The 23481-nt window shown below is 55.6% G+C and overlaps 1 protein-coding gene across 1 annotated transcript in view; it reads left to right on the top strand.

The window, feature by feature from the left end:
• The first annotated feature begins 2945 nt into the window (after nt 1-2945).
• Nucleotides 2946-23481, top strand: part of LOC310921354 (uncharacterized protein) — a 97706-nt gene continuing 77170 nt past the window's right edge. The window contains exons 1-2 of the mRNA XM_083881479.1: nt 2946-3024; nt 10120-10198. Coding sequence (XP_083737605.1) covers nt 10147-10198 — 52 coding nt within the window. The 5' untranslated portion in view covers nt 2946-3024; nt 10120-10146. The remainder of the gene's footprint in view (nt 3025-10119; nt 10199-23481) is intronic.

The following is a 23481-nucleotide window of genomic DNA, read 5'->3' as shown; positions in this document are numbered from 1 at the left end:
TTACTGGTATTTAAGTTGGGTTTTTTTTATTGCTAGATATTTATCTATGGCTAAATGTTCATTACTGCTAGCTGTTCACTATTGTTAGTTACTTATTTGTTATTGAATACCTATTATTAGTAAACATTTAGTATAGAGACTCGACACAGAAAAGGCCTTGTCAAGCCTCTAAAGGGGGGAAATGATGCCTTAAGCTTTAGTTTTCATATTTGCAGATTCTGTGCTGCCCAGGGATGTAGCTGTGAGCCTCATATGAAGTGCCAGTCAGCTCTGTTCACAGAGCAGGTAGACAAAACAAATCCTTTTTCTCTGGAGAACCAAGGACATCTTTCAAGGCCAAAAGCATAAACAAGGGTGGACAGTGAGATCCAGACATGAAAACTCCCTGTGAATTCCTGCATTCCCTAGTCTCCCCCTTCCTGAATGCCACATTCCCATAGGAATTCCCCTTCCCCTCCCACACCCACCTTTGTGCCATCCCAAAGTCAAGCACATGAGAAGTCTGGAGGCTGGGAGCCACGGGATGGCCAGGAAAAGGGGAGCAGGGGGTCCTGGTGTTCAGAAATGGGGGATTCAGGGGGTCCTGGGCAGGATAAGGGGAGCAGGGGGGTCCCGGGGCTGGGAATGGCGGTTCAGGGTCCCAAGGCCGGGGGTCCCACTCCCCCAGGCCCCCCTGGAGCGCCCCCAGCCCCTATGCTGGAGCCATCCCGCTGCTCCTGCTCATTCCCAGTATGATCCCAGTAGGATCCCAGTACAGCCCAGTCACTCCCATTCCTGGCATTCCCCCTGAACCCCCGGGGATCCGGGGAAATCGTGGTGGCCACGGCACTGCCCAGGTCAGCAAGAGGCACTGGGAACAGGAGGAGATCCAGGCTGAGGAATTGACAAATCCCCTGGGGCACACCTGCCTGGAATGGCTCCGGAAATGTGTCAGATATGGGCCGGAGGCACTGGAGCAATAAAGGGGGGGAGGGTAGAATTCCCATGGGAATGTGGGATTTGGAAATGTGGGATTTGGGAGGGCAAAATTTGGGAACATGGGAATTCCCATGGGACCTCCATGGATGGATCCCACTGCTGTCCCATTCCCATGGGAATTCTGTAGCTTGATCTCACTGCCATCCCATTCCCATGGAGTTCCATGGGCAGATCTCTACCCCATCCCACTGCCATGGAAGCTCCAGTCCAGATCCCCCCCCGAACCCATCCTGGGGGTCGCCCTGTTCTTTGCCCTCCCCACCCCCCACAAGACTCCTGGGGGTCCCCCCATGACCCACCCGGCCCCCCTAAACTCCTCCTGGGTCCCCCCTCATCCCCCCACGGGGATTCCTGGGAGTCCCCCCGTGTCCCCTCCCCCAGGACTTTGGGGGTCCTCCCGACCTGTCCGTGCCCCTCCCCCGTTTCTGCCCCCCTGTGATGGTGGGGGGTGGGGGCCGAGTGCTGGTGCCCCCCTGCCTGCAGCAGATCCAGCGCTGAGGGCACTTCAGGGGCTCCCTGGGCATTTGGGGTCCCCTGGGATTTGGGGTGATCCCTGGGCCCCAGGATCTCCCTGAACACGCTGACACAGCCCGTGCACAGTGAGAAGGTTCAGACCCGGCACGGGGTCCCAGCTCTGTCACCGGCACCGCCCAGGGACCCCCAAAACCTCCCGGGAACCCACAACCCCAACCTCCCCCCCAACACCCCAACCTCCCCGGAATCCCAAAAACATCCCTGGACCCTCCAAAAACTCCCCAAGACCGCAGAACCCCATAAAGAACCCCCCAAAACTCTCTGAGGACATCAAAATTCCCACAGGACCCCCCAACACCCCCCAGACCCCCGTGAGAAGGTTTATACCTGGCACGGGGTCCCCATCTCTGTCACCGGCAGGTTCCCCAAAACACCCTTGGGTTCCGCTGGGATCGCCTAATCCCCCCCTTCGGGACCCCTGAAAACCCCCCTCGGGAACCCCCAAAAATCCACCGTGACCCCAAAAACCTCCGGGATCCGCAAAACCTCCCCGGGAACTCCCCACAAATGTTTATACCCAGCACGGGGTCCCCATCGCCATCATCGGCATCACCCGGGACCCCCAAATCCCCTCTGGGACCCCCAAACCCTCCCGGGACCCCCAAATCCCCCCTGGGACCCCCAATTCCCCCCTGGGACCCCCAAACTCTCCTGAGACCCCAATTCCCCCCCGGGACCCCCAAATCCCCCCTGGGACCCCTAACCTCCTCAGGGCTCCGCTGCCGGAATCACCGGGAGCGCTGTTGCCCTTTTAAGGGGAGTTTTCCTGGGAACCGACAACAGGCGCCTCTTAAAGCGGCCATGGGAGAGAGAATCCCAAAAATCCACCCTGGGGGACAAAACATCCCCCACAGGGGCTTGGAATGGGGGATCCCCTATAAAATGTCACTTAAAGGGGTCATGATCAACCTTTAAAAGGGGCTTCTGGGGCTGTGGCCCCACAAACACCCTAAAATGGGGAGGAAAAAACACCCCGGTAGTGCTGGGATTCCTCCCAAAAAACCTTAAAAAGAGAAAAACTCCTTTTCAAAGGGGCCAGAAGACCTTTAGAGGCCCCGAAGAGGGACAAGATCCCCTCCCCTGCCGGGGCCTCTCCCAGCCGGGAACTCTCCCGGTCGCTGCTCTCGGGGGAGCCCCGAACGACGGCGGGTCCTGGGCCGAGCCCCCCCCTCAGCCGGGGCTGCGGAGGGGCCTGGGGGGGCCGGGACGGGGCTCGGGGTGAACTGGGGTGAACTGGGGGACCCTCGGTGGGCCCAGATCCCCCTGTGCCCCCTCTCCCACCCCCTTCCCACTGTTCCCCCCAAACTTACTGTGCCCCGAGCTCGGTTTGGAGCGACCCAGGCCTGCCCCAGCGTGTCCCGGCCGGGAGGAGGAGGAGGAAGAGGAGGGACAGAGGAGGAGGAGGAGGAGGAGCAGAAGGAGGAGGAGGAGGAGGCAGAGGAAGCCCCAGGTGTGTTCGCTGGTCTCTTTCTGCAGCTCCTTCGCCCCGGGGCCATCGGCCCCATCCCGCAGGTGCCCGGGGAGGGGGAGCTCGCCCCAAATATCCCGGGTTTGGGGTCCCTGGGTTTGGGGTTTTTGGGGGGATGTTTGGAGCTGGCAGGGCTCCAAAGGCGAGGCGCAGATGGCCCTCGGGGGGAATTGGGGGGCCCTGGGAGGTGTTTTTGGGGGGTCCCGGTGTGGGCAGAGCCCCAGCGGGGCCAGGGGGACCCCGGGTTTGGGGAGCCCGGGAGAGGGCCGGGGTTTGGGGAGCCCTGAGCGGGAGCCCAGAGACAGGAGAGCCCCAGGAGCCCAAAGCGGGGAGCCCGAGAGGGGGGGACCCCTGGGATGGCTGGGACCCCGTTGGGGGGTGCTGGAGCTGGAGGGGCGGGATGGCCGGGAAAGGGGTTCGGGGGTCCCGGGGCCGGCAGTGGCTGCTCCCAGGATCAGCCCAGTGCCCCCCCACGTGCGTAACAAGGGTTATGAGGTGTACAAATATCATTAAGAGCAAATTTAAAAAATGTTTCCCTTAGGCTTAACTTGAGAATGGTGCTTTTCAGAATGTATGGGGTAATTAAAAAAAAACAAACATTAATTGTGTCAGAATTAAAAATTACATAAGTAGGACTTTGTTTTCATATTTCTCCCTTCTTTGGTATATTTGAGTGAAAAAGAAGCCAATAAATCTTTAATCCCGTTAACTCATCCTTATTTCAAAATGTCCTACAGAGAAGGAGAGATTTCTTTTCCCCCAGCTGTTTCTTGGAAAGAAGGGGATGATTTTAAGGAATGAGGTTAACATATAGTAGAAGTAAATGCTGTATAGCAATATTTGTGTCAGTCTAAAGTGTTTTGGTTTGTGTTTTTTTGGTGGTTTTTGTTTGTTTGTTGGGGATCTTTAGTTCCTTGTGGTTGTTTGGTTTGCTGGGGGTTTTGGGGGGTTTTGTTGTTGTTTTTGTGGTTTGTTTTGTTGTTGTTGTTTTTGTGTGTGTGTGTGTTTTGTTTGGTAGTTTTTGGTTTTGTTTGTTTGTTTGTTTTTTGGTTTGGTTTGGGTTGGGTTTGTTTCTTTTTTTGGGAAGGGAGTTTGTTAGTAACCACACACCCCTGTGTGGTTCCAGTTTCCTTGGCACTCCCAGTATGAGCCCAGTCCCTCCCAGTATGATCCTGGTCACTTCCTCTCACTCCCTGTAGGATCCCTGTTGCTCCCAGTATGACCCAGTCACTCCCAATTATTCCCCATTATGATACAATTTGCCCCCAGCAGGGTCCCAATTGCTCCCAGTTTCGCCTACTTTTGCCTGCTGTGTTCCCAGTTACCCCTAGTATAGTCCCAGTCACGCCCAGTATGATGCCAGTCTCTCCCAGCAGAGCCCCAGTCACTCACACTTGCCCCCAGTTGCCCCCAGCATGGTCCCAGTTCCCATCAGCACATTCCCAGTGGCTCCTAATGTGGTCCCCGTCACCACCTGCATGGTGTAAGGCACTCCCAGTATATCCCAGTTGCCCTGAACATTCTTTTAGTCATTGCCAGGTACTCCCAGTTCCCTCAGAATGGTTCAGTTGCCCCCAGTTTTATCCCAGTCACTGCCAGTACATCACAGTTGTCACCAGTATGCATCCTATCATTCCCAGTTTTTCCCAGTTCCTCCCAGTGTGTGCACTGGTTTCCTGTGTGGATCTCGTAGCTCCCAGTAACCCCCAGTCAGGGGTCCCATCACAGAATCAGAGAATGTGTAGGTTGGAAGAGACCTTCAAGATCATTGAGTCCAACCCAGCCCTAACACCTCAACTGGATCATGGCATCGAGTGCCACATCCAGTCTCTTTTTAAACACATCCAGGGATGGTGATTCTACCATCTCCCCGGGCAGACTATTCCAGGATTTAATCACTCTTTTTGTGAAAAACTTCTCCTTAATATCCAACCTATATTTCCCTTGACGCAGCTGAAGACTGTGTCCTGTCATTGTGTCAGTTGCTGCTTGGAGAAAGAGACCAAGCCCCAGCTGTCTACAACCCCCCTTCAGGAAGGTGTTGAGAGCGATAAGGTCACCTCTGAGTCTCCTTTTCTCCAGGCTAAACAACCCCCGCTGCCTCTGTCGTTCTTCATCTGGCTTGTTTTCCAAGCCCCTCACCAGCCTCGTTGCCTCCTCTGGACACGTTCAAGCGTCTCAAGGTCCTTCCTAAACTGAGGGGCCAGAACTGGACACAGCACTCAAGGTGTGGCCTCACCAGTGCTGAGTACAGGGGAAGAATGAGCTCCCTGCTCCTGCTGGCCACACCATTCCTGATCCAGGCCAGGTGCCATTGGCCCTCTTGGCCACCTGGGCACACTGCAGGCTCATCTTCAGTTGGCTGTCGAGCAGTACCCCCAGGTCCCTTTCTGCCTGGGCACTGTCCAGCCACACCATCCCCAGCCTAGAGCACTACAGGACTTGTAATTGTGGCCAAAGTGCAGGACTCGGTACTTGGACTCATTAAGGTTTATTTTGTTGGACTCTGCCCATTGACCCAACCGTTCCAGGTCTCTCTGCAGAGCCCTCCTACCTGCCAACAGATCAACAAATGTTCCCAGCTTGGTGTCATCTACAAATTTACTAATAAAAGACTCAATAGCCTCATCCATGTCATCAGTGAAAATATTGAACAGAGCAGACCCCTGAGGAACAACTCTTGTGACTGTCCCCAGCTGGATACAGCACCATTCCCCACCACTCTCTGGGCCTGGCCATGCAGCCAGTTCCTGACGCAGCAAAGAGTGCTCCTGTCCAAGCCGTGGGCTGCCAGCTTATCCAGGAGTGTGCTGTGGGAGACAGTGTCAAAGGCCTTGCTGAAGTCCAAACAGAAAACAGCCACAGCCTTTCCTGCATCCACCACGCTGGTCACCTGGTCATCAAAGGAGACCAGGTTGGTCAAACACGACCTACCCCTCCTAAACCCGTGCTGGCTGGGTCTGATACCCTGGCCATCCTGTAGGTGCTGAGTGATGACACTCAATAAAAACGGCTCCATTACCTTTACCAGGTACTGAGGTCAGGCTGACTGGTCTATAATTAGTGGGATCCTCCTTCCCACCCTTCTTGTGAGTGGGTGTCACATTGGCAGCTTCCAGTCACCTGGAACCTCAGCAGTGAGCTAGGACTCTTGGTAAATGATGGAGAGCGGCTTCACAAGCTCATCTGACAGCTCCCTCATCACCCTGGGATGGATCCCATCTGGGCCCACAGATTTACGAACATCCAAGCAGCTTAGCAGTTCTCTGACTGCCTCCTCCTGGATAACAGGGGCACCATTCTGCTCCCTGACACCATCTACCAGCCCAGCAGGACAGTTCTCCTGTAGGCAAGTTGTCTTCCCTTTGAAAACTGAGGCAAAGAAGGCATTAAGCACTTCTGCCTTCTCCCCATCTGCAGTTACTAAGTTCCTTCCCTTATGCAGCAGAGAGCAAAGGTTGGCCTTACCTTTCCTTTTACCATTAATGTATTTATAGAAACATTTTTTATTGTCCTTTACAGAAGTCGCCATTTTGAGTTCAAACTGAGCTTTGGGCTCCCTAATTTTTTTCCTACATTCTCTAGCAGCCCTCTTAAATACTTCCCGAGGGACCTGTCCCTCCTGCCAAAAATGATACATCCTCTTTTTATTCCTGAGTTCATCCAAAACCTCCTTGCTTATCCAGGCTGGGCGTTTGCCTCGTCGACTCATCTTTCAGCACACAGGGACAGTCTGTTCCTGTGCCCTCAAAATCTCTGTTTTGAAGAACACCCACCTTTCTTGAACTCCTTTGTTTTTAAGGGCTGCTTCCCAAGGAACTCTCTGAATAAATCTCCTATATAGGCCAAAGTCTGCCCTCCGGAAGTCACATGTAAAAGTCTTATTTGTATACCTCTTGATTTCACCCATTATCAAGAACTCTATAATTTCATGATCACTCTGCCCCAGTCGTCTTCCGACCACCACATCTCCCACCAGCCCATCTCTATTTGTGAACAACAGATCCAACATCGTCTCTCCCCTGGTGAGCTCACCTACCAGCTGTGACAATGCACTCTAAAAATTTCCTGGACTGCCTCATTTCTGCTGTATTAAGTTCCCAACAGATGTCTGGCAGGTTGAAGTCACCTACAAGAACAAGGGCTGATGATCCTGAAACATTCTCCAGCTGCTTATAGAATAAGTTGTCCGCCTCTTCCTCCTGGTTGGGTGGATGATAACAGACTCCCAGTAGGATGTCAGCCTTGTTGGCTTTCCCCTTAATTCTCACCCATAGGCATTCAACTCCATCTTCATTAGTTTCAATACCTATGGTGTCAAAAGCCTTTTTAATATAAAAGGCCACCCCTCCACCGCTTCTCCCTTTTCTGTCTCTTCTGAAGAGCCTGTAGCCATCGAGTGCAGTGCTCCAGCTCTGTGAGTCATCCCACCACGTTTCTGTGATGGTGACTACACCATAGCTATGCTGTTGCCCCATGACCTCCAGCTCTTCCTGTTGGCTCTGGTGGCTGCCAGTAACCCACAGGCAGTGTCCATTCACACCCACTTTAATCCCAGTATGATGCCAGTTGCCCCCAGTGTGATCCCAGTCTCTCCCTGTCAGTGCCAGCATGACCCCAGTAGCCTCCAGTAGGATCCCCATGATTTCCAGTCTCTCCCAGTATATTCCAGTCACCTCTAGAATGTTCCCAGTCATTCCCAGTTCCTCCCCGTTTGTTTCCGTGTGATTCCAGTCGTTCACAGCCACTCCCAGTCAATCCCAGCATGAGTGCAGTCACCCTGACTGTGATCCCAGTCTCACCCAGAGTGGACCCAGCTGCTTCCACTATGATCCCAGTATGACCCCATTTGCTGCCAGAATAGTTGCAGTTGTTCCCAGTTCCTCCCAGTATGATTGAAATTGCCCCCATTTGCCCCTAGAATATTCCCAGTCTCTCTCAGCAGGGACCCAGTCATGCCCAGTAGCCCCCAGCATGGATCCATTAACTCCCAGTTTCCCCCAGCATGGTCCCATTTGTCCCATGCATGATCCCAGCTGTTCCCAGTGTGGTTCCAGTCACTCCAATACAGTTACAGACACTCCCAGTATATCCCAGTTTCCCTCAGCATGCTTGTAGTCCTTCCCAGTCACTCCCAGTTGCCCCAGTAAGATTCTGGCTGCCTCAGAATGATCCCAGTCTTTCCCAGTTTCTCCTAGTTGCCTCCAGCATGGTCCTAATTTCTCTCAGTTGCCCCAAGTGTGTTCCCAGTTACTCCCAGTATTGTTCCAGTTTCCCCAGCTGTGGTCTCAGTCCCCTCAGCATGGTTCCAGTACCTTCCAGTTGATCCCAGCTGCTCCCAAATGTGTGTTCACATTTTCCTCCCAACATGAGCTCAGTAGCTCCCAGTAATCCCCAGTCAGGATCCATTCACACCTGCTGTAATCCCAGTAGCTCCAAGGATGATCCCAGTAGGACTTGTAGTCACTCCTGCTACAATCCCAGTCACTCCCAGTATGAGCTGTTGCACCCAGTCCCCCCCAGTATGACCCCAGGATGGTTCCAGTGACCCCGAGTATGACCTCAGTACCTCCCAGATACTCCCATTATTATTGCAGCCATGTCCTGAGTGACTCCCTGTCCCTCCCATTGTGGGCCCAGTTGCTTCCAGTTGCCCCTACTATAGTCCCAGTCACCCACAGATGATTCCAATCCCTCCCAGCATAGTCCCAGTCATGCCCAGTTGCCACCAGTGCAGTCCCAGTCACTCCCAGTCACCCCCAGTGTGATCCCAGTTCTCCCCAGTGTGGTTCCAACTGTTCCCAGTGTGGTTTCAGTCCCTCCATTATGGTCACAGAAACTCCCAGTATATCCCAGTTGCCCTCAGCATGCTTGTAGTAATTCCCAGTCATTCCCAGTTCCCCTTTAATGTTCCAATTACCCCAGTACAAACCAGACCCTACCAGTGATGCCACTCCTGGGATCCCCCACCCCTCTCTGCCTTCCCCCCATCCCAGATCTCCCAAGAGGAGCCCCAAGGGCTGGCAGTCCCCAGCCAGTGTCCCCAGCAAGGCCCAGTTTGTATCTGCAGCCCCCAGTTTTTCCAGTTTCCCTCTCCTTTTCCCCGGGCCGAGTTCCCCGTGGCCCCAGCGAGTGGGAGCAGCCGAGAGCCCCGCACTGCCCATCCCGACCTGTCCTGGCTCCATCCCCGCTCCTCCCGCAGGCTGCCAGGGCTTGGGGATCGGGGCACCCGGGGTGTGCCTGCTCCTGGGGGAGGAGGAGGAGGGCTGGGACAGGAGGGATGGAGAAGGGGAGTGAGAAGAGATGGAAGTAGGAGAAGGAGGTGGGGTTAGCCATGTGGAGGAGGAGGGATGGAAGAGGGAGGGGCAGGAGGAAGAGGATGGACAAAGGAGGATCAGGGAAAGGAGAAGGCACTGCGAGGTTGAGCACTCCCTGAATTTGCAGCCCCCACCCATGGGATCATCACCCCCCATCCCACAGGTGACCGGGGAGGAAGAGCTGGGCCCAGATATCCTGGGAGGTCCCTGGGTTGGGGTTTTGGAGGGGGATATTTGGAGAATGAAGAATTCCAAAGCTGAGTGGAAAATGCGCCTTGGGGGGACTTTGGGGCGTCCCAGTGGCAGCTGCTGGCAGAGGCAGCCTGGAGGAGCAGAGCCCTGTGTCCCCCAGGAGCCCAAAGTGGGGAGCCCAGAGAGGGGGGAGCGCCACGACTGGCGGGACCCTCAACAACCTGGAGAGGGACTGGGGGGACTCCTTGGACCCCTGCACCCCAAGGCAGAGAATGAGGGAAGAAGGGACCATGGGACCTTAAAACCTCCAGCATCCCAAAATGGGGAGATGAAAGAAGGGGGAACTTTTTTTATTCATGAGACTCCCAGCAGCCTGGGGAGGGCAGGGACTGAGTAGACGGGGACCCCCAATACAAGGGTGACCCCCAGCATCTGGAACAGGGGGGAACCCCCGATCACCAAAGGGGAGAGACCAGAAACAAGGAGCTCCTGGGAGGCATTTTCAGGACTGAATCTTGGTGTTTGGAAGGTTTTTATGGACCCCAGATGGGCAGTGACCTCCAGAGATGGATTTGCGCAGAGGAACCATCAAATTGAACATGCTCAATCCCTTGTTTTTCCCCAAACCAGGATTTCTCATTCCCAAATCTTGGCCAGATGAAGGAGAAGGCTGCGAGGAAGAGGAAGATGCCCCGGGACAGCCAGGCAGGTGAGGAGGAAGTCAGTGCCCTTTCCCCCACTCTCCTGCTCCATCTCCCAGCCCAGCCTGGCCCCTGGCTGCAGGACAACCCCGCTACTGACGCCGTCTTGGCAGGGATGGGTGGGGAGGTTCTCCTTCCCCTTCCCTGTGGCACAGAGGCAAATCCCATCCTCTCCTTGTCCTTCCTCCCACAGAGAAGGAGCTGAAGATGGAGACCAGGGAGGACAAATCCATACAGCAGAACCTCATGGAAGAGGTCTTTTTGAGCAGCTCCACAGCACAGGAATCAAACAGGGAGGAAAAGCCGTGGAGATCCCTAAGGAAGAGGGGCTTCAAACCCATCCCAGGGTGCTCTGAGGCGGAAAGACCCACCCTTTGCCAGGAAGGTGGACAGTGCTTCAGCCAGAACTTGGATCTGGTGGTCCATGAGCAGCTTCAGGATGGGGATACGAGGCCCTACGAGTGTCCTGAGTGTGGGAAGAGGTTTCAGACCAGTTCCCCTCTCCTGAGGCACCAGCAGATTCACACTGATGAGAAGCCCTTCCACTGCCCCGACTGCAGGAAGGGCTTCAGGCAAAACTCTCACCTCGTCACCCACCGGCGCATCCACACTGGGGAGAGGCCCTACGAGTGTGAGGAATGTGGGATGCTTTAGTGACAGATCCAACCTGATCTGTCACCAGAGGATCCACACCAGGGAACGGCCCTACAAGTGTGAGCAGTGTGGGAAGAGCTTCAGCCGACGCTCCCATTTGATTTGCCACCAGAACACCCACACTGAGGAAAGGCCATACAAGTGTGGGGAATATGGGAAGGGCTTCAACCAGAGGTCCCAGCTGATCATCCACCAAATGAACCACACCGGGGAGAGGCCCTACGAGTGTCACGAGTGTGGGAAGAGGTTTCACACCAGCTCCCTTCTCCTCATGCACCAGCAGATTCACACAGAGGAGAGGCCCTTCCGCTGCCCCTAATGCAGGAAGGGCTTCAAGCAAAACTCCCACCTCATCAGGCACCGGCGCATCCACACTGGGGAGAGGCCCCACGAGTGTCCCCAGTGTGGGAAGAGCTTCTCCAGGACCTCTCACTTGACCTGACACTGACGGAGGCACCAGTAAGGGAAGCTCTGTGAGTGCCCCAACTGTGGGTAGGGCTTCATGTGAGTCTCCAGCCTCATCCCCCATTGGAGGACCCACATTGGGCAGAGCCCTGGTGACCAACATTCACTGTAATCTCCTTTGGGAAGACACTGGGCTGGTGGTCTTTTTGTTTGGTTGTCCCTAATATTCTTTTGATTGATCTCCATCCCTTTAAAATAGACAAATTTGGATAAAAATCAATAAACTCATCAAGGGCATCTATAGGCTCACTTTTTTTTCTAGTGTTTCAAGGGAATCTGGGATTCAGAGAGATACTTTGGGGCATTTTGGGGGTGTGGGGGGTATTAGGTGTAATCTTCTCCATGTCTTGGCACTCAAAGGGACAAGGGGGTTCAATCTGTCACCTCTAAACCAATCAAGGCCACTGAAAACTACTCAATCCCACCTCAAAATTACGTCCAAAATTAATTCCACAGCCCCTCAGAGTGGAATGCAATTGGAAGGGGATTGGCTGAAGTGGGATGTTACCCCACGGCTTTAGAGGGGCAACACGTTGTGACGTGGGAGTGGACCTTCACAGAGGACAGCAGGCAGCAGCTTGGTGAAATATGGAAAGCTCTTTATTATCTGACTCCAATAGGCTTATATACATTTTGTACAGAGGGCCAAGATTGGCCCAAAGAGGTTACAACCTCCTGACTCCATTGGTCAATATGACCATCAGTCAAGTTCTCTCTCAGAGAACAAGAATGCAAAACATAGAGATAAATTCTAAGAATACTTATTGTTTACATGAAGCAGCGAGAGAAGCTGCTGCAAAGACTCAAACACTTTGAAACCAAGAAATGCAGGGACGACATCTCACCCTTTTTACCTTAAAAAAAGAAAAAAGGAAAAAAGAAAATGAACTACAGTTCAATTTCTGTTCCCATGGGAGGACCAGTGGTTCCTCCTCTGTTGACCTTCATTCGGTCACGGTTTCTTGCTTTTCACATTGCAGGGTTAGTGAAATTCTGTGGCACCTGTAAGGTGCTCCATGGCATGCAAAGCCTTTGCCAATTGAATTTGCAGGGTTTCACCCTGCGTTCCCCGTTTTTGTTTTTGAAGAACCAGGCCTCTGTGGCACAACAAAAGGTTCTTCAGCAAATGGAACAAACAACATTGCTGACTCCCTTTAAATTGAACAACCCATCTGTGTGCCATGTCGCCCACAGAATTTAAATCCGTGATTAAATGAAAAAGTTTCTGGGAAAACTGTGGAAATGCCATGACAGCAGCCCCAAACAACCAAATGGGCTGCCCATCCTCAGGGGCTTCCAAAACTTGCCCTCAAAATCATCCTTCCAAGGAACACTGGCCTACTTCATCCTCCCAAATCGTCTGTAAAGACAGTGGGCCCTTGCACTAAATTTCTGAATATTTTTGGGCCGCAAAAAGAAATCCAAAGGATTCTTGCCACTCGCAACAGCTCATGGCTCCAGAGCATTTGGCAGAAAAACACTGCTTGCAAAGCTCCAATCAAATTCCTCCCAAAATACTGAGAGTATGAATTTTACAAAAATCTGCACCCATCAAATTCACAAGTATTGTTGCCTGCAATTATCAATCGAGCAATGAGCCCATACAAAAATGATTGATTGCCATTTTTGCGGCTGAAATTGAGCAATAATTAGCTCAAACAAAAAAAAATATTTTGATTGTTTGTTTTTTCAAACAATGTTTTGCCGCTTTTTGGCAGATGGGGCAAAAATGACCCATTCCAGAACGTGCAAGGAATTGGACATTCACCAGCCAGTGATACCTGCAGGATACAAATGAATCACAGAAAACAATCATTCAGATTCACATTTGAGGATTGGCTTTTTGGAGGTGTTATAAAAACCTCCAGTCCCCAGAGTTCTGTTTCGATGCAGAACACAGGAACATCCCAGGACTGGTTGAAATTTCCAGATGATCCTGGTCCATCAGCTCCCAAACAAGTCACGAAGGGCGATGAATGGATCTTGAAAGACAGTCCATTCCAGCTGCCAGCAAAGGAAAAAATCACAATGTCCGTTCCAAATCGTTCCAGGACAGTCTTTGATCAGAGCAACAGTCCAGTGAAATCCAGGCAGCTCAATACTTCAGAGCAACTGCCTTCTCACCACCGACTCTTTGTCCTGTGAACAGAAAACTCAAACACAAATTAAACAATTTTGGTCCCTTCAGGGACACTAACAGGGAGAGGTGGGTATGGGATTGGACTTTCCCCACAAACCTCCATCGGCTGTGGGGACTGGGAAGACTCTTCTGTCCGAGCACACTTCCTCTTTGCACCCCACTGCCCTTTTGACAGAGGCTGGCCTTTCACATGGCTTGCCTGGCAAACATCTGCCATGTGATTTGGCCGTCCACACCTTCCACAAAGAAACAAGGGAGTGATTTCTCTTTTTTGCACTCTCTTTCTTTGTTTCTTGTTGGCCTTAGCTTTAGTCTTGCCGGCCTGAGCATTAGATGAGGCATCATGCACCTCTGATTCCTGTCCTGTGTGTTTCACAGGGACAGGGGTGAGAACTTGTCTCACTGCACCTGCAGAACTGGGGAATCCATCCCTGCCCTGCAGGGGGCGCCGTGCTGACTCACGGCCCACCGCATCAGCCTTGGCTGGGACATCACCCGAGACTGGGGGAGATCCGGCATCCCGGGACCCTCTACAACGGGGGAACAGCCGCTTGTGGCTGCGCTGTCCCTTTAAAACTGACAGATCGGCTGCAGCTGCCTCCGCCGCGCTGCTCCTGCTCGGAGCGGGAGGAGACCGCAGCACTGGGAGGGGCGTGTCCCGCCTGCCAAGCGCTGCCCCCACAGGCGCGGGGGGAGTGCCCCGATCGGCACGGGGAGGCGCGGGGGGGCTGGGAGGCTGTCCCGGCCCTGCTTTCCCGAGCAGAGCCGCGGCTGTGGCTCCGATGGCGCCCGGCTGCGCCGCGCGGCGCGGGGCTGGCCCGCCCTTTCTCAGGGGTGGCGCCGGCCGCTGCGGGGGGGTTTTCTCCCGCCCCGGGTCCGTGCGGGGTGGTCCTGGGCTGGTCCCTTCACTCCTTGGGACCGCCCCGTCCCGCGGGGGCTGGGCAGGCTGCACCGGCCGCCCCGGGCCGGCCCCGCCGCTTCTCGGGGCCGCCCCGCCCCTCACAGGCTGGGCAGGGCCCCACCCCCGCTCTGGCGGGGCACTTGGCTTGTCGCCAGATTGCACGGACCTGCGTGCCCCGTGCAAGTCCCCGCCGCAGGGGGGAACGGCCGCCCTGCCCGGCGCCCCGGGACGGCGCGATCCCGCGCTGCCCTGCCGCACGGAACATTCCACCGATGCCCCACAGTGCGGACAGTCCACAAAAAACACCCCGCCTCCCCGAACCGAGAGTGCTCCCGGCGCTTCCAAGGCCGGGAAAACATGGCGGGGGAGGGAAGTGGGGGAGGCGATTTTTCGCCTCTGTCGCCGCTTTTTCAGCGGCGGCACGGGGCTGGGAGGGGGGGCCGATCCCGAGGGGCTCTCAGAAGCCCCGAGTTTTTCCACACTCCAGCGCCGATACGGCGTGGGTAGGAAAGGAGTCTGCTCCGCAGGAGACCCCGTGCCCGCCTCAGCTGGTACACTGAGTGCAGGCAGGCTTCCCGCCATGCTGCTGCGTTTCCGAGGACGGGGGGTCGGCTGTCCCGCCCGTCTCCGCGGAGCCGGGACAGGAGGAGTGAGTCCACCGTCTTCCCTGGCACCCAGCCTGATGGGGCTGGAGCTGTCCTCAAAGCTGGAAGGCTGTACTTTAGGCAGCACTTTCTCCAGCTTGCTCCAGGTGGATATGAGTTCCAAAAGTTTCACACTGCGATTTGCATAGAAAACCTGGAGCAGATAGTTGCCCAAAGACTTCCACTCTGCTGTAGAAAAAACTTCTTCAAGGCTGCAAAAAAACCCATGAGTTCTAGCATAATAGAACAATTTCTGGAGAGCATCTCCAGGAAAGGAGACTTCTTCTCTCCTCAGGACCTCAAGGCAAAGGTCCACCATGAGGGTTTCCTCATCTGAGGATGGTTTAGACATCATTATCTCTTACCACGATACCTCAGGCAGAGCAGCTCAGTCTCTCACTGGGCAGACAGGTCCACCGACGTGCAGTTCTCTCGCAGTCGGAGGTCACTGGTGTGACCTGTTCTCCCACGTCAGGAGTCCGTTCAGACACGGACAGTGTCCAGATGTGCCGTTCAGACACAAAGGGTCAGCAGATGTGACCCAGCTGCAGTCCAGACACGGAGGGGTCACCAGATGCACTGGAGACCCTCTTCCCACACGTCTGGGGTCACCAGATGCGACTCAGCTGCAGTCCAGACACGGAGGGGTCACCACTTGTGATGGGAGACCCCTGTTCCCACACGTTCGGGGTCACCAGATGCGACCCCACGGCTTTAGAGGGGCAACACGTTGTGACGTGGGAGTGGACCTTCACAGAGGACAGCAGGCAGCAGCTTGGTGAAATATGGAAAGCTCTTTATTATCTGACTCCAATAGGCTTATATACATTTTGTACAGAGGGCCAAGATTGGCCCAAAGAGGTTACAACCTCCTGACTCCATTGGTCAATATGACCATCAGTCAAGTTCTCTCTCAGAGAACAAGAATGCAAAACATAGAGATAAATTCTAAGAATACTTATTGTTTACATGAAGCAGCGAGAGAAGCTGCTGCAAAGACTCAAACACTTTGAAACCAAGAAATGCAGGGACGACAGTGGGATGCAGATCAGGAGGGATGAGGTGAGCATTGGGTGAGGCAGAATAGGTGGGATGGGGATTGGAAGGGGTGGGATGGGTGAAATAGGACTTGGGAAGGGGATCTTGATGTGCAGAAGGAGTGGGTTGAGTTGGGGTTGGGACTGGGGAGGTGGAGTGGGGTCTGGATTGAGACAGGCCAAGTTTGGGGATGATGAATGGAGGGGGAGCCAATTACTGAGTGAGTTTTTGGATATTTCATGTTCCTGAAGAGATTTTGGGGTATCTCACGTTTCTGAGGTGGTTTTGGGGACATCCTCAACTCTTTGGGGGGTTTCCTGAGAGCAGCTCCATGCACCCCTATTGCCAGGGGTGGTTGCCTTGGGCACCAGCTCAGAGCTGCAGCCAGAGTCTGTTGTCTCAGTGCTGGAGAGCAGAGAAATGATGAATGGCCCCAGATATCTCCAGGGTGTGTTTGGGGGCCAGGGCAAGATCTGCGTAGGTGGGGCGGTCACTGCCCCAGCCCCAGCCACTGCAGCCTCTGCTCCAGCCCTAAAGTGGCTGCCAAGCCCCTGGCACCCCAAAACCCCCACCTGTGAGAGGGACCAGAGCAGGTGAGGCTGTGACACGGGTGTGACGCTGACACATCCCATGTCCCCGGAGCTGCCAGCAGCTGAGATGGTGCTGGATCCAAGGTGGACTGTGGATCTCCCTCTCTCTCTCTCTTCTCCTGACTTCCTCTTCTGGAAATCTGGAGAACTGGAAGTTGGACAGGTTAGAGTTTGCTCAATCAGTGCTTTGTGAAGTGATTTACTGGAATTCCATGGTGCTTTAAGGTTTCCTAACTATCTCATTCCCTGATGTTTGCAAGTTAAAAGTTTGTTCTATACCCTGATGAGAAGTTTGTTGTTTTCTCCCATGTGCCTCCTGAGGGGATCATGGTACCTCAAGTCCCTTTCCAGCACCAGCTGAGCCAGCTTGGGGCACAGCAGCAGGAACTGCAATGCTGAGCACGGCCTAGCTTGGCTGGAGGGAGCAGAAAGGCCAAACTCTGAGCCCAGACCTGGCACAGCAGGGCCTGTCCCTCCTGGGTGGCTTGGGGCTGCCAGGCCCCAGGGGACAAAGGCCTGGGTGCCTGTGGTCCTGCCAGCCCTGCCCAGCCCTTGGCCATGTGTCCTGCAGGCTGTGCCGCCTGTGTGTGCTGCTGCTGTGCCCTGGCTGGCTGCACACACTCATCTCACTGTCCCCCCAGCATTTGTCAGCCCAGCATTTCTGTGCCCCCCAGGTTCCCTGCACCCAGCACTGCCAGCTCCTGGCACACAGAGCCAGGCCAGGAGCCCCCCCGGCCAAGGGCCTTTGGAGCAGGCTGGTGGCTGCCATGGCTCCTGACCTCAGCAGCTGCTCCTGGGATGCTTCCATGGAACCCGAGCACAGCAACGCTGCTGGGCATTGGCCCTGCTCAGGCTCACACACTGTCAGGGCACATTCCCTGCCTGTAGGATTCATGTCCGACCCAAGCACTGCACTTGTGTCTCCAGCATTGCTTTCCAACAAGAACAGGGCAAGGCAAACTGTGCGTAGCTCATGGTATTTTACAGTGTCTAAAACTCGCTAAGCCATTCGGTCTTAGAGGTGAGATCCATTCGGAATGAATGAGATGGAAAAGTATTGCAAGATAAGAAAAGGGAGAATAGAAACAAATAGAAAAAGCCATATTGGATTGTTTCTTTCCATTTTCATTTCACTTCTGGAAAGCTGTTTCAGGTTTCCAGGAATCTTCTTCAGTCTTGTCTACTCTTTTCACTAGCCTTTCCTGGAGAATGAGGTCAAACTTCTGTCACAAGATGTGGCACCAACTGCAGCTTCTCTTGGCTTTCCACACTGTGTGTGCAGCACAACTCTTGCAGCAAAGGAGGTCAGTTGTTAGGAGAACTTTATAGCTTGTTCTTTTTCTTGTGGAGTGGGGAGTTGTGCCATTTTTAAGGTTTTCATTGTTACTGTTCTACTCTAAGAATACATGACATGGTACCAGGAATTGTTAGGGAATGCAAGCCTGGCTGAATGCAGAGAAAGAATCTCCAGAGGCTGCAGCTTGGAGTGGAGAGTTGTGTGATAATCATTCCAACATGCCCAATGACATCTTGATAGTGATCTAGAACATGAAAATGGGCTGACAGAGTTTTTTGTGTCCAGTTTAGATGATTCTACATCTCATGCATTGATCTAAATCAAGAGCACAATCAGTTCATGATAAGCACCAGAACAAACTGAACCTCTCTGAGTAGATGACTGAAAGAATCTGAAAAGGAGAAATTCAAAAGGGGAATGACTTGGTAAACTTTGTCTGGAAGAAGGGTCATTTATTCTAATCATTTCTAATCCATTCCCTCTGCTGTTGTCTGTCTGAAAAAGACCATTTTCATCCCAGATGCCTCATGAAATGAGAAGCCTGAGCTTGTGGAAGTGCCTGAAAGATGCCCTGTTCCTCTGCAGGGACACTCAGGCTGAAACAGGAGCCTGAGCCCTGTCTTGGGAAGTCTCCTCCGAGCTGGAATTTGTGGCGTGCTGGGAGAGGAGGAGCAGGGGGAGAAGGATGGGCGCTGCTGTGTGGCAGGAGCAGGAGGTTTGGGCCGCAGGACATTCCGCCTGCGCCGCTGCCCCGCAATGGGTGGCCGTGCCCGGGGCTCTGGGCCTGGCCCCGCCTGCGCTGAGCTCCCGACACTGCGGGAGCTGCCCGGGCTGGGCTCAGGTTCCCGCTGGCCCTGGGCAGCAGGCTGGGCTCCAGCTGGGATCAGCAGCAGCTGCAAATACCTCTGGCCATCTCCACTTGCTGCTGCTGCTGCTCGGAGGAAGCAATGAAGGGAGTCGAGAAGTTCTGGTCTCTCTTTCTTTTGGTGGATTTTTTTCGTTTTATTTGACACTGCAGAGGCAATTTCTGTGATGGTCTCTGTCAGTTGATTCTATTTCAGCAGCAGCAGCAACAGGGCTGTGTTTGAGTGCTGCAAATGTGGCCTGTGTGGCTTTAATTCTTGTCAACATTGTGCTTGTGAGGGACCTGTGAACATTTGGAGATCTGCTACTCCTGCTGCCAGAGATTTTCATCATGAAAACACTCTGGGTGGCACTGATCAAAAAAGACAACTGCAGTTTCACATATAAAATTGAAGTGGCAAGCAGAAGAGGGGCAAGAGCAGCCAGGATCTACAATTGCCAAGGCAAAGGCAGCAGCACCTCCTGCTGTCACCTCAGGGTGAGTAAAACAGTGCTGAAAACAGCGCTGGAAGCCGATCCTTTCTTTCTCTGCAGGCTGGGTCAGGGCAGCACAGGCGGGCCCTGAGCACTCAGGGCTGTTGGTGGGTGATTGTTGCTCTAGTGCAGAATTGAGGTGGACAAAGGCCTTGGAAGGCGAGGCAGGAGCAGGTGGGAAGGGGCCGGCGCTGCTGCTGCTCCTGCCCGGGAGCCCCGGCTGGGCCGGGCCGGCGCCCGCTGCGCTGCGGCTCCTGCTGCTGCCAGAGCCGGGCGGGACTCGGGGACAGGGAATGGACACGGGGGGACACCAAAGGCCTGCGGGGCTGCGAGGATGTTGGCGCTGGGGCCAGCGCCAGCACAGAGCTTCAGCCGCAATGAACCCAGAGGGAAAGGCTGGGGAAAGGCTCCATTGCAGCCTTTCTTTCCTCAGGGCTGTGAAGGGACCGAAATGAAAGGAGAACAAGCAGGGCCCGACCCCCTCTCCTTTGGGAGGAGCCCCATGGCTGGGGCTGTGAGGGGCCGTGAGGGGCCATGAGGGGCCGTGAGGGGCCGTGAGGGGCCGTGAGGGGCCATGAGGGGCCGTGAGGGGCCATGAGGGGCCGTGAGGGGCCATGAGGGGCCGTGAGGGGCCATGAGGGGCCGTGAGGGGCCATGAGGGGCCATGAGGGGCCGTGAGGGGCCGTGAGGGGCCGTGAAGGGACATGAGGGGATGTGAGGAGCCATGAAAGGATGTGAAGAGCTGGGAGAAACCGTGAGGGAGGGTAGGGGCTTTGAGGGAAAATGAGGAGCCATGAAAGGCTGTGAGACTCCATGAGGAGCTTTGAGGGGATGTGAGAGGTTGTGAAGGGCTGGAGGGGCCGTGCGGGGCCATGAGGGGCTGTGAGGGACCCAGAGGGGCTGTGAGAGCTGTGAGATGCCATTGTTAAAAATGTGCAGGAGTCAATGTTTTCTCCTTTGAATGCCTTTATTGTTTCAGCTCTTTAGAAAGGGAGTCTCGAGGGTGGCTCCGTCTCTGCTGGCTTCAGCCGAGCGGCACCGCTGCAGGGGAGGAATGCACACTTTCCTACAAAGCAGCAAAGTGGGGAGCTCTCCCTCCTCACGGAGGGGATAGTGCCAGAAAGCTCCATCTTACCCAGGCCCCAGGGAGGGTCCCCCCGTTCTAAAGTTTCCCTTAAGTTATGTCGAGACAGCTCACTGCAAAATTCAGCCGAGCTGTAGTGACTTCAGGCTGTGCCCATACCCGGTCTTCCATTGCTCTGTTTTGGCTTGGCTCGTAGTCTGGGATACCAAGTGGCTTCAGTGTTTGTTTTCAGAAGCAATGCCTCGTGGGATCTCATTTCCATTTCTGGCCGGTGCTGTGGGTCCGGAGAGCAGCCTGGACGGAGAGTAGGCAGCACTTGTCCGGCAGAGGAGTGAGCCTGGGCGGAGAGTAGGCGGGTGCAGACTTTTGATGGACGGGGTTAGAGTAGAAGCAGCATAGTAAAAAACGGAGGGGCGGGGGGAGGAGAAAACGTTGTCTACTGAACCTAGCAGGAAAACAAGGGGAGACAAGTCGTGTTTCTAAAGCAGGAGACACAAAATAGATACAAAACAGTTTTAACTAACATGATTACAAATCTTAAACTAGCTTATATCTTAACTTTACAATTTTGTAACTAACAGCTTCTAACTTTATATCTATGAGTTGTTTGGACTCTATTTCTCACAAAAGGGTATTGTTTTTGCCTTCCCAGTGTGGCTCCTGGTTTGAGTGCAATACCCACTGGTTCTGCTGGCTTGGATCTTCCTGGGATACCACTGGCCCACACTATTGGATTTATCACATTTTCAACTTAAGCAGGGATTTCATCAATTTTTTCCTGTGTAAAAAGTGCAGCAACTTGGACAAACTTAGATTCAGGAATTCCTTGTACACCCTTCAACTTTATAAATTTAATTTCTGCTTCCAACTTCTCTAGCAAGTCCCTCCCCAGCAACGGTTTAGGGGAGTTAGGCATAAAAAGGAATTGATGGGTTACCCAGAGCTTCCCCGGCTTAAATTCTAAAGGTTGGAAGAAAGGATGTGTTTGTGCCGTGCGATGGAAGCTGCCAGGGCTGGGAGCAGAGGAAAAACCACTCCTGCCGTGGGAGGTTCCCTCTCCGCCCTCTTTCCTGAAGGCTTTGCCCCCCGGCTCCTCCTCCCGGCGGGAAGGAGAGGAATTCCCGGCCGTGGGAGCCGAGCCCATCGGATCCGCGGGCGCTGCCGTGGGACAGGAGGTGACAGCCGGAAACCTCCTGCAGCCTGTGGAGACCTGGGCAGGGATCGGAGCCACGGAGAGCCGCGGGATCGTGTCCCGGCCCCACGGAGCCCCATGGCAGCCCCGCGGAGCCCCGGAGTGTGATGGAGACCCGCCGAGGCCGATGGCAGCCCCTGGGATCCGCATGGATGCACATCCCAGCAAAGCCCCAGATCCCGGCGCGGCCCCACAGGTGCCGTGGCAGCCCCAGAGATGGCCCAGCCCCGGCTCCCCGGGCCGAGCCCCGCCCCGGCTGTGCCGCTCCTGCAGCACCTGCAGCTCCCTGGTGGCCCCGGGCCGGTGCCGCTCCTTGTGCCGGCTCCGGCCACCCCAAAATCCCGGCTCGGCTCCGGCCGCCATCCCCGGCGGCTGCGGCTCCGCCCGGCCCCGCTGGCGGTGGCGGCGCTGGAAGGGGATCCCATCCAGGGACCCCATGGACAGGAACTGCGGGAAGCCCGGGCCGGGCTCCGACAGCGCCACGGGCAGGGACCGCAGGGAGAGGAGAACTGGGGGGACACGGACATTTGGGGGCTGCCGGGTCACAGCTGAAGGAAAGGGGCAACGGGGAGAGATGGGAGAGCAGGGAAGGGGCTTTGGGGGATCCAGGGTTGAGAAAAGGGGTGGCTGGGGGTGGGTAGATGTGGGATGGATGGGGTTAGAGCAGTTCCTGTACTTAGGAAAGGGAGCTCCAAGGGTCCCCAGTAATTGCACTCCCTTTAAAAGGTGGGAAAACCCGGGAGGGTTGGGAATATGGGTCCTGGGTGTCCCCGGTGTTGAGGGAAGGAGGGGCGGGGTCCGGGGAAATGCAGGAATAGGGGTCCAGGGGGTCTCTGGGCCAAGGAAAAGGGGGCTCTGTGGGCAGGGAGAGGCGGGATGTCCGGGAAAGGGGTGCAGGGTTGTTGGTGCCGGATCAGGGGGTGCAGGGGGGAACCCACGGGGGTTCGGGGGGATGGCGGCGCCCGGGAATGGCGGTTTGGGGGGGGGGGGGGGGGGGGGGTCCCTCTTTGCTGCCCGCCAATGGCATCCCGAGTGTGCGGTGACGTCACCGGTCGCCGGGCAGATCCCAAAGGGCCCGAGGGAGCGCGGCGGGAGCGGAATTCCCGGGAATTCCCCGGGATCCCCTCCTGGCATCCCCCGGGACCCTCCTCGGCCACGCACCGCGGGACCCCCGGGCCGGGCTGTGCTCAACTCCCGCCGCCTGCGCTCAGACTGTGCCGGGAACCCGCTGGCTTCGGCCCAAAGCGGGGGAAGCCCCGCCACCCGCGGATCCATTTTTTCCTGCGGCTGCGGCTCCCACCCCCGGCGGAGCAGGACTGGGCGCGGGGACTGCGATCCCTGATTCCCGATTTCCTTCCCTCGCTCTCTCCTGTGCTCTCCCTTTCCTTCGGGTGATCATCAATGCCAGAGCGGCTGGAGAGCCCCGTGCCCAGCTCGGGTTTCCCAGGAAAGGGAGGCCTGGGGGTGAGGAGCCCCGGGCTGGCCGGGAATGGGGGTCCGGGGCTCCCCGGGCTGACGGGAACAGGGGATGCCGGGGCTGGGAGAGGAGGATCCCCGGGCAGGGGATGCGGGGCGGTGTCGGTGCAGGATAAGGGGGTGCGGGGGGTCCCGGAGCTGGGGAAGGAGATGCGGGGGGGCCCCCGTGCCCAGGAATGGGGATTCCAGAGGGTCCGGGGGGGCGACCCCAAAGCCCCTCCCAGGGGGGAGCAGGAGCTGGCTCAGGAGCTGTGCGGAGAGAAAAGGGGCTGAGCCCGGCATGGGGGGACACGGGGGAGTCCCGGGCGCTCCGAGGGGGGGACACGAGCCCCGGGGACCCCCCCTCACCTTCTCCCGCAGTGGAGGCCGAGCCCCAGCCCCGGCAGACGAAGCCAAGACGAAGCCCTCGAGCCCCGGCAGCATCTTGAGGGGGCGTCCCGCGGCAGCTCCGGGGGCGGGAGGGGCAGGACCC

This window comes from Zosterops lateralis (assembly GCF_965231275.1).
Source record: "Zosterops lateralis genome assembly, chromosome: 33".
In the NCBI taxonomy this organism is placed as follows: Eukaryota; Metazoa; Chordata; class Aves; order Passeriformes; family Zosteropidae; genus Zosterops; species Zosterops lateralis.
This window is presented reverse-complemented; position numbering and strand designations above follow the sequence as displayed.